Genomic DNA, 18713 nt, shown 5'->3' with positions numbered 1-18713 from the left:
TACACGATGTTTTTATGAATAAAAGATAAAAGATTTATTTAACTTTTTTATTTAATACAAGCAGTGCTATATAGAACTATTTTTCTTTGAAAGATATCTATTTAATTAATTATAATCTTTTTCGAAAAATCTAATTAAGAATAAGATGATTATCAATATTTTATTTAGTTTCTAAGTTCAACAAAGATGGAATCTGGTGATTTATAGTTTGGTTTTTTTAAATACATCATTAACAAGGAAGATATCAATTTATGAAAGAATCCAATGATTTGATAGAATTCTTCTTGATCTTCTTTGTTTTGAAGAGTTGGAATAAATTTTTGAATGATGAGGTTTTCATGAATAAAATATTGTTCAAAACACTTATCCATTTCTTTTTCAAAGAATTCAAGACATTCTTGATCAGACCAATTGTTTTGAGTTTTCATAAAATGGAAACTATTCATTCTTACATCATTCTCTCTAACTTCCTTTTCATAGGACAATACATCATTGTATAGAGCACTGATTCTTCCTCCTTGGTCCCATAAACATTTCAAAAGAGGATCAAGAAATATTTCATAGTTTAATCTTTTCACTATGAACATTAAACCTAAAAAAACTGTTGGAGCCGTACCAATATTATGTCTTCTTAAGATATAATATAAATTCATACTCATGTCACCATTTAATTTCTAAAAAAAATAAAAAAAATATCTATTATTTAATATATTTATAATTTTTAATTTTACATAACTTACCTTCATATTTTGCCAAGGTATTAAATTGTCAAAACAATCCAAGAAAGCAATTCTAAAGAGATTCATCAAAGGATGTTGATCTCCAACTCTAAGTTGTAAATTCTGAACCAAATCGAAAATATTTTTTTCATATGGTTTAGGATCATCTTCTAGTTTTCCTAATGTAAAAATATTAATTGCTCTATTGATTAATTTTATTCCAAATTCTGGTTCATTGGAATCAATAAGGTCATCAAAAATTCTGGAGAAAATAAAGAATTGTGTACCCAATACTATTGATTCTTGATCTGCAGATGGCCATATACTTCTGACAAACATTGAAATTCCTTTAAACATTGGTCTATTTTTTTCACGATTTTCATCATTTAATATTCCAAACCTCTCAATTTTTTGAGTCACAATTTCCATAGGATCATATGGATTCATTTGTAAACTCCAACTCTTAGGAGTTTTGTCAATTAATTTTTGTAGTGATATCATTAAGAACTCTATTATTTCTAAGGATATTTTATATCAAAATATTTCTATTTATACTTTTATCTTATTATATTTATAAATGATTCTTAATAAATATTTTTAAAAGAAAAATTGCTATCAACCAATATTATTCTTATTTATCATAGATTATATTTAACTCCTGAACTGTAGGTACAATTGTTATAAATGGAATAAAAGAGAAAGAAAAATCTATTGAATGATGATTAAACAAATTCATACTACTGAAAATAAATTGAATTATTTCCCTCTAAAATATCATTTGCATTTACATTCCTAATATATCGAGGTTGAAAGTTAGTTGACCAATGAAAAATCGAAATAAATAAAATTTAATAAAATTTTTCATTTTTTTGTATGTTTCTTTTTTTCAACTAAATAAATATATATATATATATTTCTAATTTAATTCAATTGTAATATATTGTATAAATTACTATTTAAAAAAAAAGCAAAATATTTGTTTTGTTCCAATGAAAAAAATAAAATTAAAAAAATTTGGATGATCTCTAATTTTTATTTGTTTTTCTCTGTAGCTTGGAACGTTCAATATTGCAAACCAAATATTATATCACCTCATAATTTGAAAAAATCAAATCATTAACCCACTCCTTCATAGAGATAGAGAAAAATCTGACAAAAAAATGTGCATATGTCATTTTTGTTTTTGTTTTTCTATAGATTTTTAACAAATTTTTGTACCCACCAACCAAATTTTTTTTCTTTATTGATTCTTTATTATTAATAAAATTTTATTTCTTTAATTCTGTTATATGATTTAATCCCTCCCAAAAAATGAAATTTTTTACTAAACAATTCTATTAAACTAACTTTATTTATTATGAACGATTTAATTACTAGAATCTCCCATTTCTGTGACTATTGTGATATCTTTATGTGATAAATTGTATCTATGGACTTATTGTAGTCTTAAACCTGGGATGTTATAGTGAGTCAGTATATTGTTATTAATGACTTCCGACTATAACTCTGTCATATTATGATATTTACAATATAATATTGTAACAGGGACAATAATGACAAATATCAATTTAAACCTATAATTTAAGATCAATATTTTTATTTTTAAAAAAAAAATTTCTATACCTACAACTTCATTTATAATACCAAAAAAAGTTTAATCTATCTTATGTTTCTCAAATCTACAGTTTTATTATGAATAATCTGGATTGAAATGACAGTATATTAATAAATTAGTAGATTGTTTAATTAATTGTATACTTTGGTGGTGTAGATAGTACCATTTTTTATTGACTCACACTAAATTCTCTCAAAAATCTCTATATTTATGTTGTCTATAAATTATTACATTTTTTAAGATAGAAATAAAATTTGGAGACTTTGACTTCTATATAATATTTTTTATTTTTCTTATAGTATTCAAAATAAAAATTAATAATTAACAATTAACTTTTTAAAAAAAAAGAATTCTAAATGTTATCTTTACAAAAACTAATTGATAAAACTCCCGAGAGCTGGACTTTACCTATGAATCCGTATGACCCTATGGAAAGGGTGATTGAAAAAATGGAAAAATTTGGAATATTAAATGATGAAAATAGTGAAAAAATAAGACCAACTATAAAAGGAATTTCAATGTTTGTTAGAAATATTTGGCCATCCTTAGATCAAGAGTCATTGGTATTGGGTGCACAATTATTTATTTTTAATAGGATTTTCGATGACTTTATCGATTCATGTGAACCAGAGTTTGGAATTAAATATATTGATAGAGCAATCAATATTTTCAAATTGGGTAAACTAGAAGATGATCCTACACCAGTCGAACTCAATATTTTTGATTTGATTCATAATTTAGAATCTAGAGTTGGAGAACAAAATCCATTAATCAATCTATTCAAAAATGCTTACTTGGATTATTGTTATAATTTAGTTCCATGGCAAAATATGAATGTAAGTTTATTGAATTTAAATTTTAAATTAATAATATTATTAATCAACCGATTGATTTGGTTATTTTTATTATAGAAATTAAATGGTGATATGAGTATGAATTTATATTACAATTTAAGAATACATAATTTTGCAACTGCACCCCCTTTTTATATAAGTTTAATTTTCAAAATGAAAAGATTAAACCCTGATATAATTCTTGACCCACTTTGGAGAAGTTTAATTGAAAGTGGAGGAAAAATTGGTGCTCTCTACAATGACGTATTATCTTATGAAAAGGAAGTTAGAGAAAAAGAAGAAAGAATGAATAGTTTCCATTTTATGAAAACTCAAAACAATTGGACTGATCAAGAATGTCTTGAATTCTTTGAAAAAGAACTGGATAATTGTTTTGAACAATATTTTATTCATGAAAACCTTATTATTAAAAAATTCATTCCAACTCTTCCAAACAAAGAAGATCAAGAAGAATTCAATCAAATCCTAGAATTCGGTCATACAATGTTGTCTTCTTTACTAATGATGTACAGACTAAAACCAAACTATAAATCATCAGATTCAATCTTTATTGAACTTAGAAACTAAATATTGAATATTTTATTTAGTTTTTAAGTTCAACATAAAAACTAAACAATATGAATTGCTAATAAAGAGATTGATCATCATTTATTTAAACAATTCCCCAATCCTCACCTTTTTATAATAATAGCTTTTAATTCAGTCTTTTTATAAAATGAAATACAATACATTTAGATTTTTAAATAATATTTTTGATTGGTATAACTTCCTGTTTGATTGTTTAGTATAATTAATTAATAATTCATATCATTGTTAAAATAAAATGTGTTATTTCATCCAGCTTTTTTTTATTCTCGCATTATAACACCCAGTCACGATTGCAAGAAATTTGACTTCTCATTTCTTGAAAAAAAAAATTCATTTTTGACAATATTTTATATGAAATTTTAAATTGGTTGTAGTTGAACTCTCTGGATGAAACCTTGAATATCGGCCTCTTTCTCCGCTTTTAATCTGGCTTCACTTGAAACTTAACCTTTCTTAACTTTAAGATCGATATTTTTGTTTCAGCTTTGTCCACCAGTCACGACCAGTGACGACTATTGTATAGCCATATTTGTCATATACCTTTCCGACCACCCAATTTAGAAAATTCTCTTTCGTTATCGGAATATTCTTGGTATTTGATTCTTCTATCATCTTTTTCATCTCTAATTCTTCTGCTTCGGTGAGATATCTACCTCTTGGCTTAAAGGAGAGCTTATTTTTTTTCTTGGATAGCTCACTTTCAGAAACACCATACTTTTGAGAGAGCTCCTTTTGACTAAAACTTGTATCGTTTTGAATTTCATTTATTGCTTCCATCAACCTCTCTTCTCTGCTCATTTGACTAATCCTCTGAGGTGTTACACCTATGATATTGCTTAATTCTTTTGTATCCTCCTATTAAAAGTGCTATATTAACACCATCTTTTCTAAATAATAATATAATTTTTAAATAATGTTAAACCCGACATACCATTGCATTGATACATTCTATTTTAATATAACTTTGTTTATTTATATCTTAAAATCTACAGATATTAATAACTTAGCTTCAAAAAAAACCAATATTAATTTTTTTAAACATTTTCACAAATTTAGTTAGGAAATGAGAAAGCAAATTTCTTGCAATCATGACTGGGTGTAATATATATTTTTACAAAATTTTTTCATTTTTTGGAGGAAGAGGGATATAATGAAATTATACAGTTAATTCTTATTAGAGGTATTGCAAGTTGTACACAAATAATTGTATTTACTATTGGTTCATTAAATCTCTTTTTATCCAAAAATAGTTAACACTAACCGTTTTAGAAATAGAAATAATAATAATAAAAAAAAGAGATTAAATTTTTGCTTAAAAATGTATGTGGTGGTTATAAAAATTTAAACTCAGCTACATGATGAATATATTTGTTGTATTATGTTTTTAACTGTTGTTTTAAAACCACTTGTATCTATTGTTCAGATAGAAATTATCTATAAAAAAAGTGGAAATTTTTATTACTGTACTTTGTTGTACCAACAAAATGATTATTCAAAAAGTATTTGAAATAGAAGTTAATATTTTTTATCAAAAACAGAATTTTCATTTTAAACTTACTATATACAAAAAGGAATTCTAAATGTTATCTTTACAAAAAATTATTGATAAAACTCCAAAGAGTTGGACTTTACCTATGAACTCAAATGATCCCATGGAAATGGTGATTGAAAAAATGGAGAAATTTGGAATATTAAATGATGAAAATCGTCAAAAATATAGACAGATTTTCAAAGGACTTTCAATGTTTGTAAGAAATATTTGGCCATCTGGAGATCAAGAGTCAATGGTATTGGGTACACAATTCTTTATTTTTTCAGTAATATTCGATGACCTTATTGATACGAATGAACCGGAATTTGGAATGAAACAAATCAATAGAGCAATCAATATTTTCAAATTGGGTAAACTAGAAGAGGATGCTACACCACTTGAAAGAATTGCTTTTGATTTAAATGAGAGCTTAGAATGCAGAGTTGGAGATCAACATCCTTTGATGAATCTATTCAGAAAAGCATTCATGGATTATTTTGATAATTTAATGCCATGGCAAAATATCAAGGTAAGTTTAAGTTCAATATTATTTTATTTTAAATAAACAAATTATTAATAATTAAATTGGTTTTTTTTTTTAATTTTTAGAAATTAGATGGTGACATGAGTATGAATTTATATTACAATATGAGAAGACACAATATTGGAATGGTACCAACATTTTCTTTAAGTGCAATATTCATTATGAAAAGATTAAACTCTGATATAATTCTTGATCCACTTTGGAAAAGTTTAATGGATCATTCAGGAAACATCTGTGCTCTTTATAATGATGTCTTCTCATATGAAAAAGAACTCAGAGAAAAAGATGAAAGAATGAATAGTTTCCATTTTATGAAAACTCAAAACAATTGGTCAGATCAAGAGTGTCTCGATTTCATGGACAAAGAATTTGATAATTGTTTTGAACAATATTTTATTTATGAAAATCTTATTAAACAAAAATTCATTCCAATTCTCAAAAACAAAGAAGATCAAGAAGAGTTCATTGAAATTGTTGACCACTTTCATACCATGGTATCTGCGGTAGTAGCTCTGTACTTAGTAAAGCCAAATTATAAATCACCAAATTCCATATTTGTTGAACTTAGAACTAAAATTCAATGAAAATCTGAGATAAATAAATTCCCGAATTTCAAAAAAGAAACAATGATTTTATTTATTAGATTTTTTGTTTTTAATTATTAGATTCACATCTTTTATTTTTTTTCCCTTTCCACAAGATCGTGACTAACTTGAATATTGATTGCTTGCAAAATGAAGTAAAAACACATCCTATGTTTTTACATTTAAAAACCACAATAAATTTTTTTAAACCATGAAAATATTCAATACTATTTATATTCTTTCTTACCAATTGTTAGTGTAAACCACATAAGTAAATAGAAAACAATATTAATAAGAAAAAAGAGATGTGAAATATGAGAAACCTCGAAAATTTTTGTGTTTTTTATCTAAAAACAATTAAAAAAATTCTACTACTACTACTTCCAGATATAACGAGCTGTTGCAACTGTAACAACTGTACTGTCTTAACTAACAAACATCATCAATAGTTAATATTTTTAACTCTTGTTATCTTTAATTGAAAACTAATAGATTAAATAAATATTTACACCTCTACTACTTTAAATTTTGAACCAGACCTCCTAAGCTCAACTGTAACATATTCAAGTTTAGTAATGATCATCATCCGTTCATAGATAGCAAGACCGCACAATATTGAAATGAAAATCTAATTAGATTTTTTTATGGTTTAATGTTTAAAAATTGAAAACAAAAAAAGGAATTTTTTTATTATTTTATTTTACAGCCGCAGCAGCATAGATGTTGATCAGAATGCTCCACCACCACCACTAGTGTAATTCCGCGGCCAACACTACGTAATAGTTGATCTATGCTGTGCACTCATGCTCGCCTAATCAATCATCAGCATCAAATCCAATGACAACGACACGCACCAATTCAGTCACTCATTCATCGTAGATCACACTAAACCCACCTTAATCAACTTAACAACAATGATAACTTATAGTTCTTCGTTTGATTTTAACCATATTTGTAGATTAATTATTTCTTTCTATTATTCTTATTATTTTATAATCTTTATGTTTTTGGTTAATTTTGATTGAACAGTTAATGTTTGATGTACCATTAGGCACATATTTAATAAAGTCATAATGAACACACTGGATTGTAAGATCATATTTATTAAAATTATATTTTGATAGTATGATCTTGCGACACTTTACTTGACCATCGAATATCTTTATGAAATCTTTGATCATTTCTATTTGAACTTGATTACCCTCAAAGTTCTCCCAAATGAATTCATATATTGTATACAATATATGAATCAATGTCAAAAGTGTTGTGTTCAAAGATTATGATTGAGAAAAGCTAGCTGATACTAAATCGAAAGATTTTCTGACGATTAACTTTCGATTGTATCATAGTATCACTGAGTTTCATACTATTATCTATTATTTAACATTTTCTAAAATAAGGATAGAATGATGAATTGATCTTAATTGATAGAATGAATAGATATAAATTTTTTAAAATCTATACATATATTAAAGGAAATAAAAAAATCCCAAATTAATTAAAAAAGGTATCATACACATAAATATTTCCAATCCTTATTAAAAATTTATAAAATTTTATTTTATTTTATTAATACCATTAATATTTCTATTTAATTATCTGTTAATTGATTATATTATATGTTCTTTGTGATCATGGTTTATAGATTCATCTTTTACTTGAAATTCAATGTTTTGATATCAAAAAGACCCTTATAGAATTGTTGTTCCATCGATCACATATATTGATATTCAGCAATCTAATAAAAAGAAATTCAATAAATTAAAGTTTTTGGGTATGTATTAAAAAGTTATAACTTAGATATCAATAGTTTTCATTCTGATAAAACTAAAACAAACTATTTTTGGTAAACCTGGGTAAAATTTTTTTCCTAGAGATAAATCAAGTGTATGAGAAAGTCATCATCAATTTGCAAATTGTAATATGATTTAATTGTTGACTAAATTTGGAATTCACAGTTATTCGATGAATGTTGTTTTGTCCAAGGAATCCATCGAAGTGGTTTGTGGTGGTTGTTTTGTGGTATGATGTCGAGACAAACGATTGGTTTTTTTCAAAAAAAAAAAATGGTGGTGATTGAAAATGAGGTGGAGATTCTGAAATTTATAAAAAAAACAAAAATAAATAAATAAAAAAGACATCATTTAATTTAATTTTTATTTTGTTTAATTTTTTTTTTGATTTTTATTTTTTATTTTTTATTTTTTAATTAAAGAAAAATGTTGCAATGAGAAATTCGCAATGATATATATCTGGTATCAATAACATCAAAACACAACAACAATAAACCACACACCCACAACTAATACTAATTTTAGATAGTTAATTAGTTGTAAACAATATTGTTTTAGATTTACCACCTTTTTATCATCAAGAAAAGATATAAAATAAAATGTCATCATCATTATTTAAATCATTTCATTTTGCTTTCTTCCCAACTATGAGTGTTGCTCCTCAAGAGAACACTGGAGGTGCTGCTGCTCCTTCTGCACCAAAGGGAAGCAAAACAACCACCAAGATTGTCATTGTTGGTGGAGGTGCTGGTGGTTTGTCAACTGCTTCAATGCTTCAAAGAAAGTTCCAATCCAATGGTGATATTGTCATTGTTGTAAGTGTTAATCGATCAATCAATGATAAAGTTGACAAAGACAAATCGCTCAAATTTGAAAATGTTAATATGTATATATATATATATAAATTTGATAACTTTAGGAACCATCAGATAAACATTATTATCAACCATTGTGGACTTTGGTCGGTGGTGGTATCTTCACAAAGGATGCCAGTCAGAGAAATGAGAAGGATTTGATTCCACAGGGAACTACATGGGAGAAGGACGGTGTCGCAACTTTCAAGCCCGATGAGAATCTCGTTGTCACAAAGCAAGGAAAAACACTGAACTACGATTACTTGATTGTCGCCACCGGTATCACCATGTACTGGGACCGTATTCGCGGTCTGAAGGAGACGCTCGGAAAGAACGGTGTCACCTCGAACTACTCGTTCGACTCGGTCGATAAGACCTTTGAATTCATCAAGGGACTCAAGTCGGGAACGGCCATCTTCACCTTCCCCAACACTCCAATCAAGTGCGGTGGTGCTCCACAGAAAATCTTGTGGTTGGCCGACTCCTACTTCCGCGACCACAACGTTCGCGACAAGATCAACATCAATTTCAACACTGCCGGTGTCTCGATGTTTGCCGTCAAGAAGTATTCCGACGCTCTCGACCAGATGGCAGTGGAGCGCGACGTCACCAGAAACTACAAGTACAATCTGATAGAAGTCAACGGTGAGAAGAAAGAAGCGGTCTTTGAGACACCCGAGGGCAACAAGACCGTGCAATTCGACATGCTCCACGTCGTTCCACCGATGGGACCGATCCCAGAGGTAAAGAGCTCGCCACTCGCCGATCCAACCACCGGTTACGTCACCGTCAACAAAGAGACACTGCAACACACCAAATATCCAAATGTTTTCGCACTTGGCGACTGCAGCAATCTACCGACCTCCAAGACGGCGGCAGCCATCACCAAGCAGGCACCATGTCTCGTCGCCAATCTCATCAGTCACAAGAATGGACAGCCACTCGAGGCCAAGTACGACGGTTACACCTCATGTCCAATTACAACCAGTTACAAAGAGATCATGTTGGCCGAATTCAAATATGACAACGTCGTCGCAGAGTCATTCCCATTCGACCAATCAAAGCCATCGAGATTCGCAATGCTCCTCAAGAAACACGTTTTCCCAACTGCCTATTGGCATGGTGTACTCAATGGACGTTGGTTCGGTCCACGTGCTGTCTTTAACCCATACACTTGTGCAGATGTAAAACAACAATAAATCTTTCATATTTATAAACTAAAAAAACTGTAAAAGTATATTAATATTAATAATTTATATTATTTGGTAAAATATAAAGATTGATAGATGTTTACTTTTTTTCTAATTTTTTCAATTGGTGTTGAACAAATCATCATAAATATCAGAACTATTTTATATAGGGAATTTAATATTTTTTTTATTTAAACATTTGACATTTGGTAAATAATTGACAAAATGATATGTGTACCTAAGTTCAAATTTGTAATCTGTCAAATCATCTTTAAAACCTTTTTTCTAAATTAATCAAAGGTAGATTAGTATAAATATTGAAATACTAGTAGTTTATTTTTCAAATCAAATTTAATAGAAATATTAATTAATTAAATAAATAAAATGACTCTTATCAGTAAGAATATTATCTAAGAAATTTTAATTGTTGTAAATACTAATAATTCTCTTTCTTTTCTTTTCTATTAGAATCAATTTCAATGTTGGGTAACTCTTTCTCTGGTTTGGAAAACAACTCTAGCTCTGAGTTTGTTGAAACCTCTGGTCAATCATCGATTGACTCCGATAATCAAGAACAATGTTTTGGTTGGGGTAGAAGAAGAACTAACACAGTTATCTTTGGTGATGTTAATGTCTTCAGTGGTGGCTGTGGATGTGGTGGTCTTAGTTGTTTCTAAACACAAACAACAAAATATTTTTTTATTTATATCTATATTTTAAATATTATTATTTTTATTCTACTTTTCAATAAATTTACAACTTAAATTACATTAACCAGGGTTTAATTTTATTTATTTCTTTTTTTGGATTTTTTTTCGTTTGACCTGGTTGACTTGATTTTGCTTTGAAAAATTCAAACAAAAAACAAAAAAAGAAATCATGATAAATCTGAATGAACTCCAAATACTTGTTTTGTTTCGTTTTAGATATTAATTAATTAGTATTATTACTTACCAATAAGTTATTGTTTATATTCATTCAGTAAAGAAAATGTCAAATAGAATGTTTGGAGATGAAGTCGATGAGGAAGATGAACTTACTATGTTGGTTTGTCAGTGGTTAGACGAACGTGGTTACAAAGAGACTCTTGCATCGCTGGAACACAACAGTGGTAAAATCTATAACCCAGATCAAATCAAGATGGGTAGTCAATTGAACTACATCTATAATGAACATAAGGAATTACAAACATCCGCCGCATTCGCCGAAATGGCAATCGATGATGAAGATCAAGATTTGGTACGCGCTAAACAAACCATTCGACTAACAATTCATTTCAATTTAACTAATATAATATATTATTATATTTAATTATAAACAATAGAATGATATTGGTAATGGTAATTATCCAAAGGAATTGGAAGAACAATATTTTGAGATTCATAAGAGTAATATCTTGGCATGTAGATTCTTGAATTCACCAAGTAAATATCGACAGTAGCAAACAAGCAAACAAGCAACTCAAAACAACAATTACTCATCTTCTTATTTAAATATATATATATATATATATATAGATTGTAATATAATTGTTACAGGTTCAACCGATAAAACCATTAAGGTTACCGATTTCATTACACAAAAAGTGTTATATACATTCTCAGAGATATCACATGCACCATTCATTTCATTAGATTTCAGTCCAATTGACCCGTATGTTTAAGAATATATATGTGATCTATTCAAAAGAACCACAAATTATTAATGTATTTATTACTATTATTTATAATAGAGAATTACTTTTAGCTTCATCAGTTGATGGATCTACCTCTTTGCTGAGAATCAATAGTACTACTGGAGAGGGTGAAGTCGTACAACAGTTCAAAGATCACGTCAAGTATGTAGTAAGAGTAAGATGGAGTCCAAACGGAGATCGTTTCGCAACTTGTTCATACGATAAGACTTTGAAGTACTATCAAAGAGATCAACAAGATACCTCTAAATTCGTATTGGTCAATTCAATTGAATTCCCATTCTCCTTGGAATCGCTAATCTTTACACCAGTAAGTACAACAAACATCACATCAATGCTGTTAACATTGTTTATTGATATTGTTATTGTTGTTGCATCATCGTATTATTATAGGATTCAGAAAGAATTATTACAGCATGTAGAGAATCGAATTATATTCAATATGTTAGTTTTGCAGATGGTTCAATCGAGAAGTTCAATATGAATGCAAACGGTGACGATCATGTTAGTTTCTCAGCTATGGAGTTTGGTATCTCGCCAAACAAGAAGTATCTTTTGGTCTCTACCGATCGTAATCGTTTGATTCTCTTTAAGCTAGGTACCGATAAGCAACTTCGTAACTTCTATGGTGCATTCAACGATAATTTCTGTACTACAAGAAATACATTTGATGTTACTGGTCAATATATTTATTCAGTATGTTAACAATTTATGATCATAATAATAATAATATTAAAAGAAACATATTAACAATTATCGTTATTTTTATTAATCATCGATACTACTATAGACTTCACAAGATAATCAAATATATGTATGGGATGTATCAACTCAAAAAGTTGTATCTAAATTGAAACAACATACTTCATCAATTAGAGATCTATCAATTCACCCAACTTTGAATCTTTTAGCATCATGTTCTTTCGATAAATCTGTTTGTATTTGGAAAGCTTAATAATAATATTAGAGTAGAAATAACAATATTATAATAGATATAATACAATAAACATGTTGTTTACTAAAGAATATAAATGTTGTTGTAATTTATTGACCACTTGCGAATTTCTGTAATTTTTGTTGCATATTTCTATGCTCTCTCTTTTGTTTTGCAATCTTCTTGCTAAGCATATAAGCTGTGATTGCTGCGGCTATCAAGACAACCGACACAACAACAACAACGGTTGCGATCAACCACGCTTTACTCTTCTCTTTGGATTTGCATGTTACCTCTGAAGCACCGGTATCGATTAGCAATGAGAAGTCGGGATCTATAATACATTGTTGATCGCAATACGGTAGTGTCATTGAGATATATGCTTTGGTTGTATTGCTGACCGTAGTGATATTCAGCACTCTATTCTCGACAGCTACCGATCTCTTGTCTGCCATTGCAAAAGGAAGGAATCTACCATAGAATGCTTTGTCTCCGTAGGTTACTTTGACGAATTTCATATTGTCGGTGATCGAGTCTATACCAATGTCAGACACTGCTTCGTCTTCATCACCGCATTCACTCTTTTCTTTCTTTTCAGCTTCGAATTCACTCTCCATAATGACTCTGATAATGTTCAACTTGTCTTGGAAATTCCATTGTTTCAGTGCAATCATAAGCTTTAACGATTGAGCTTGATAGATGGTTGTGATACCTGCAAATTTAATAGATCTTTCCAGAGATGAATAATCGATGGTAGCTTCTATGGTCGTAGATTGTCCAGGACGTGATATCATATAGCTGTGAGTGGTCAGTGTACTATTGGAGGTGACCGAGTAATTCCATTGGTTTGTTATCACTTCATCGACTATTTCACCAAGTGGATCCAACTCTTGAACGGCAATAACATTGAATTTAAAGAGGAATCCAGTTGTTGTGACAACAGTAGGTGAAGGATAGTGGTCGTCTGGAAGCACAACAACACCACTGTCAATCTTTGATTCACAATAGAAACCGTTGTATCCATTGAAGCATTGACATCTGGCATGATAGCATCTACCGTTACTATTACACAAAGAATTAGCTCCACAATCATCAACTGGCGGGACTACGATTATATTATTAATATTAATATTTTTGAAACAAAATAGAGTGATTTATTATAATTTTTCAACTTACCAACATTTAAATTTCCAAAACCCTCTTGACCACTTCTAGTCACTGAAATATTATGAGTTGTAATCTCATAACCAGCACGTATACTACATATTAAAGCTGTAGCATTGAATGTAACTAAGCCACAAAAGTCACCATCAGTCAACACTCTAGCTTGTGGGAAATATGCATTCGTTCCAAAATTACCTACAATTGTAATATGACCACCATTATTTGTAATATTTGAAATTGATGTTATAATTAAATCTAAAAATAATATTATATTTAATTAAAATTGACTGTCATTTCCATATTTCCAAAACAAAAATAATAACATACCTAGTGAAGTCAAACTTGATATATTTTGAAGTTTAGATTGGATATCGAGTGAAATTTCTTTATCCAATGTGTAATTACTGATAATACAATTCATTTCCATTGAGCTATTAGATTGTAGTAAACACGGCTGTCGATCACCAAAAACAGTGAATGGATAATATGTATTTATGCTTCCCACCATCGTGATATAGGTGTCATTTGTATTCGGAATTAATTTAGAATGAGAATAAAAAATTAAGGACTAAAAAAAAAAATTTAAAGTTAAAACTATCTTTTTCAAGAATGTGATAATATACACTTACTTTCTGGTCCCCAAGTAATATTAAATGCATATTTGTCATTATATCCAACTGAAAAGTGAATGGTTGTTTCTCCATTTCTAGTTGGATTTCTAAATCTATTTAAATGAGATGGATTAATATTTAATCATGAACTAGCGTAATAATTACAACTTACTGAAATTCTTTATTTGGTATCATTACAGAAAGAGTCGGGTCTATATTATAACCCCATCCCAAGTTTTCTAATTGAAATGTTAGTTTTATTAATTGAAGATATTTTTAAATAAATACTTACCTCCCGTTATTTTTATTGGTTTATTCAAATCGACTAGTAATAGAATGAAATTGTTAACCATTAATTATTTTTATGATTTTATCAAATTGAGATTACTTACATAAACCAATTGGGTATATTAATTTATCTAATTTAATTGCTTTAAGAACCAATATTTTTGTAAATAGGATTATTTTTATTTAAAGATATAGAATACTTACGACATGTGTAATTTACCCAAGCGAAAAATACATCACGAGTAACCAAAAACTGGATTTCGTTTCCATAACATCTGAAACAATCTGGAAAATATTTTGTTTGCAACTTTCCGATTGGGAATATGTATTGGGTATAACAATTGGATTGAAATAAATTAGTTGTAACGTTTGTATAGATTGTATTACGTTCACCATCAGATATATAAATTGATGAAGGTTCTAAATCCCCAAAATCTCCAAAGAATCCAGTGAGATTATTTTGAAATAGATATCTTTACGCAAATATATAGAATGAATAAGTAAACAACTATTATCGATCTACTTTTAAGCTAAAAATATACTAACAAATCAAAACCTTTTTGAAACCATGAATGTTGAGGGATTGCACATTCCGCGCCAACAACTTTTCTAAACAATTCAAATTAGTTTATATTTTCTAACAATAAATAATAGTTTGCATACAGATATTTTATATTGGATACTTTTGAAACTGAAGAGTTTCCACTTTCCACTCCCCTAATATATATTATTGGTTAGAGACATTTAATTTAAATTAAAAAATAGTATTACATACAAAGATGTTAGATTAGGGAATATTGTATAGTCCGATATACTATGATATACTTGATAGAATTCACTATATAAAATAGTAGTAATTAATATTTTAAAATAAATAATAATAATAATTGATTTATATTACATCATTTCCAAATTAGGGTATTGAAGAAACTGAATATTTGAGTGTGATATTTTTCTGAAAAAATTTACTTTAGTATAATATTATATTATATTTAGGGAATAAAAAAGAAAGTTACATACAATGTTTTTAATGTCATGGTATCAAAAATAATGTTTTTTCTTCCATCTTTAAATTTTAAAGACCTATGATAATTGGTAAATATTTTTTGATAAAAAACAGTTTTCTAAATACTTACAAATATGAAATTTTTGGAAAGTTGCTACCTTCAATTCTAAAATCTGTCGCTGAAATATTCAAATTAACATTTTGAAAAGATCTTGGGGAGAAAGTTAGTCTTGAATAAATAGATATTTGGGGGTACAAGAAAACGTACAAAGTTTCAAGGACAGGATAGGACTTTGTAATATCAAAATTTATGACTGAATAACTACTTAAACCTTCGTTCAACTCGATACTCTTCAAAGTTGGAACAAAAAAACTAGAAGATATATTTTGGTTAAAATATGATGGATAAATTCGACTAAATGATAACTTTGAGTTAGTATTATAGGTCTATATTGGAAAATTGATAAACAAAGATACACTACAGACTCTCAAGTGGTAGATATTTTGGAAAGTCATTAGGAATCATTGGACAAATCTGGTTATTTATATCTACTGTTGTTAGATTAACATTCTTTTCATTATCAAGTAAGTTGAATATATTGTAGGAGGAATTCTTTTCGATATTGGTTTGAAAAGAAAATGATCGTAAATATGGGAAAATTAGTTTATCGATAACTGGTGGTTCTCCCTTGTCCACCGGGTTAAGTGGGTTTGAAATAGTACTATAAAGAGAAATAGAAGGTTGATTTATATAATACTTAATTGATATTCATTAAATTAACCTACATTTCAACTATAGTGTCTCTATTATCTTGCGATCGACACAGAATATCTTTAGAGATAATGAGGATACATCTTTTTCCATTAATAGACCAATCATTTATTTGATACTGTTGTTTTAGCCATAATAGAGAATTATCTAGATATTAATACTATATTAGTTGTTTATTTTTGTTTGTTTGTTTCTACTTTATAAATCATACATTCATCATCTGACATTGGATAAACTCTAGGAGGGGCTGAATTTGAACATGATAAAACACACAAAAATAAAAATACAAATATATTTTTTTTAGATCCCATTCCTTCATATAAGTTTGGAACTATTTGTAAATAATGTTCTGTGATGAATTGAGAGATCAATCATAAATCAAAAAATTGTCAAAGAAAAGTTCTACTGATTAAAAAATCTAGATTTCAAAAGAAAAATCTGATGCTATTTTTACAAAAAATTTAAACAATAATATCGATCGCAAAAATAAAAAACAAACTTTGAATATTTTAATTATATGTAAACTGATAATTTTTATTTGTTGTTTTATAAAATGTTGCAATTAGATGTAGAGGTATTTGTTGTAGGTTGTTTTTCTGGTGGGTTAGAAGTGTTTGTAGCTGAAGTGTTGTTAGCTGCTTTGATTATTTTCGGTCTCTCTTCTATTTCTTTCTTTTGTATGGTGGCCATAAACCAATTGAGTTGTGGTACCAATGTCTGATTGTTATCATAGATTTTAGCAGTGTAGTGACCACCAATCAATTTAGCATTGTGTTCTATTAGATTATTAACAATAATTACTTCAACCTCAACGAATCCAGTTGCAACATCGTTAGTCTCCACCAATGCCCACTCGGTATGGAAATCTTGTCCCGACCAACACGATTGGTGCTTATCATCACCGTACCATTTGCCATCGATCGAAAAAACGGTGAACACCGTAATCCAGCCCGATAGCCAGGTCGAGCCGGAACCACCACTTACATGATCGGCAATTCTATTCCACCAATTTAAATCCGGTTTCTTCTGAACAGACTCTATGAATTTATCCAAAACAGGAAGCAACATTGCACTCCACTTACTCATCAGCTTCTCTTTGCCAACATCAAACTCTACCAATCTTTTTGCCTTTTCTTTGAGTGATATCCAGTCCTCCTCAGAACCAAGAAGAGTTACCGATGGCAGTCCACAGTCAGTTTCATAGACGTAAGTAAAAAAGTTTTTGGCCGATGCCATCAAGCAGATTGCACCGACGATTCTATCGTCGTAGGTGGTAGTGGAGAACGATGGCATTGACCAATCTCTAATCGATGGATCCTTAATGTTCTTAGCAATTAGATTGGTCATTTCCAATGTCATTACATCGTAGGGTGCACTGAGTAATGTCGACTCAAACACAACTGTCAATTCTCGCTTGCCTTCAAAGTCAACGAGACGCGATCGAAGTCGTTCCGAATTGGCATTCAAATAGAATGAAAACTGTGTCATAATAGCAATCCATACATCGTCCGGTCGTAACACTAATCGTTGGTGTTGAGAATACGCAAGATAACAAGAACTTACAAATGAATTGCTACCGAGATAATATTGTTTTTCACTGTCGTCCGCATTGATACTGGATTGCAATGGTTGTAGATATGATCTATACATCGGTTGATCTAGATCATTGTTTCTATCTACTTGCTTTTCTTGTTTCAATGGTATATGTTTAGCTACATCGAATTCTCTCAATTGATTCTTATGAAGTGATGCATATTTTCCGGTAATGTCAAAAGATGTTTCTTGACAATCTATTTTACAATACTTTGACATTCTTTTATCTGTCCGTATTTTTTCTCTAACTTTAGATTAGTTGTTTTGAACAAAACTTTGATTTATAAATTTTTTAAATCTTTATTTTTTCCAAATCGAAAGAAATTGTTTGATTTTTTTCAAAATTAATCGATTCGTTTTTTTTTTTTTTTTAATTGTTT

The 18713-nt window shown here is 28.9% G+C and overlaps 10 protein-coding genes across 10 annotated transcripts; 5 read left to right on the top strand and 5 right to left on the bottom strand.

The window, feature by feature from the left end:
* Positions 1-164: 164 nt before the first annotated feature.
* On the bottom strand, positions 165-1166 carry PPL_10201 (uncharacterized protein; the record flags this gene model as incomplete). Its single annotated transcript, XM_020580983.1, has 2 exons — positions 165-674; positions 741-1166. The coding sequence occupies 2 exons, from the start codon at positions 1164-1166 to the stop codon at positions 165-167; spliced, it is 936 nt and encodes a 311-aa protein (XP_020428568.1).
* A 1617-nt stretch (positions 1167-2783) lies between these two features.
* On the top strand, positions 2784-3755 carry PPL_10200 (terpene synthase family protein; the record flags this gene model as incomplete). The annotated part of the gene is made up of 2 exons (XM_020580982.1): positions 2784-3170; positions 3246-3755. The coding sequence occupies 2 exons, from the start codon at positions 2784-2786 to the stop codon at positions 3753-3755; spliced, it is 897 nt and encodes a 298-aa protein (XP_020428567.1).
* Positions 3756-4235: 480 nt separating this feature from the next.
* On the bottom strand, positions 4236-4710 carry PPL_10199 (uncharacterized protein; the record flags this gene model as incomplete). The annotated part of the gene is made up of 2 exons (XM_020580981.1): positions 4236-4631; positions 4708-4710. 2 exons carry the CDS (start codon positions 4708-4710, stop codon positions 4236-4238), a joined length of 399 nt encoding a protein of 132 aa, XP_020428566.1.
* Positions 4711-5449: 739 nt separating this feature from the next.
* PPL_10198 (uncharacterized protein) lies at positions 5450-8680 on the top strand (the record flags this gene model as incomplete). Its single annotated transcript, XM_020580980.1, has 3 exons — positions 5450-5836; positions 5917-6345; positions 8651-8680. 3 exons carry the CDS (start codon positions 5450-5452, stop codon positions 8678-8680), a joined length of 846 nt encoding a protein of 281 aa, XP_020428565.1.
* Positions 8681-8827: 147 nt separating this feature from the next.
* Positions 8828-10281, top strand: sqrdl (NAD(P)/FAD-dependent oxidoreductase; the record flags this gene model as incomplete). The annotated part of the gene is made up of 2 exons (XM_020580979.1): positions 8828-9106; positions 9148-10281. The coding sequence occupies 2 exons, from the start codon at positions 8828-8830 to the stop codon at positions 10279-10281; spliced, it is 1413 nt and encodes a 470-aa protein (XP_020428564.1).
* Positions 10282-10656: 375 nt separating this feature from the next.
* Positions 10657-10949, top strand: PPL_10196 (uncharacterized protein; the record flags this gene model as incomplete). The annotated part of the gene is made up of 2 exons (XM_020580978.1): positions 10657-10669; positions 10741-10949. 2 exons carry the CDS (start codon positions 10657-10659, stop codon positions 10947-10949), a joined length of 222 nt encoding a protein of 73 aa, XP_020428563.1.
* Positions 10950-11262: 313 nt separating this feature from the next.
* PPL_10195 (WD40 repeat domain-containing protein) lies at positions 11263-12920 on the top strand (the record flags this gene model as incomplete). The annotated part of the gene is made up of 6 exons (XM_020580977.1): positions 11263-11511; positions 11597-11696; positions 11790-11925; positions 12005-12275; positions 12359-12661; positions 12756-12920. The coding sequence occupies 6 exons, from the start codon at positions 11263-11265 to the stop codon at positions 12918-12920; spliced, it is 1224 nt and encodes a 407-aa protein (XP_020428562.1).
* Positions 12921-13009: 89 nt separating this feature from the next.
* On the bottom strand, positions 13010-14484 carry PPL_10194 (calcium-binding EGF-like domain-containing protein; the record flags this gene model as incomplete). Its single annotated transcript, XM_020580976.1, has 3 exons — positions 13010-14004; positions 14076-14318; positions 14391-14484. The coding sequence occupies 3 exons, from the start codon at positions 14482-14484 to the stop codon at positions 13010-13012; spliced, it is 1332 nt and encodes a 443-aa protein (XP_020428561.1).
* A 121-nt stretch (positions 14485-14605) lies between these two features.
* Positions 14606-16848, bottom strand: PPL_10193 (uncharacterized protein; the record flags this gene model as incomplete). The annotated part of the gene is made up of 11 exons (XM_020580975.1): positions 14606-14631; positions 14693-14787; positions 14847-14913; positions 14967-14999; positions 15067-15105; positions 15167-15435; positions 15738-15800; positions 15983-16045; positions 16237-16341; positions 16448-16690; positions 16763-16848. The coding sequence occupies 11 exons, from the start codon at positions 16846-16848 to the stop codon at positions 14606-14608; spliced, it is 1089 nt and encodes a 362-aa protein (XP_020428560.1).
* Positions 16849-17286: 438 nt separating this feature from the next.
* On the bottom strand, positions 17287-18552 carry PPL_10192 (DUF4419 domain-containing protein; the record flags this gene model as incomplete). The annotated part of the gene is made up of 1 exon (XM_020580974.1): positions 17287-18552. The coding sequence occupies one exon, from the start codon at positions 18550-18552 to the stop codon at positions 17287-17289; it is 1266 nt and encodes a 421-aa protein (XP_020428559.1).
* Positions 18553-18713: the final 161 nt, after the last annotated feature.

The sequence above is a fragment of the Heterostelium album genome (assembly GCF_000004825.1).
Source record: "Heterostelium album PN500 unplaced genomic scaffold PPL_scaffold12, whole genome shotgun sequence".
NCBI classification, from domain to species: Eukaryota; Evosea; class Eumycetozoa; order Acytosteliales; family Acytosteliaceae; genus Heterostelium; species Heterostelium album.
This window is presented reverse-complemented; position numbering and strand designations above follow the sequence as displayed.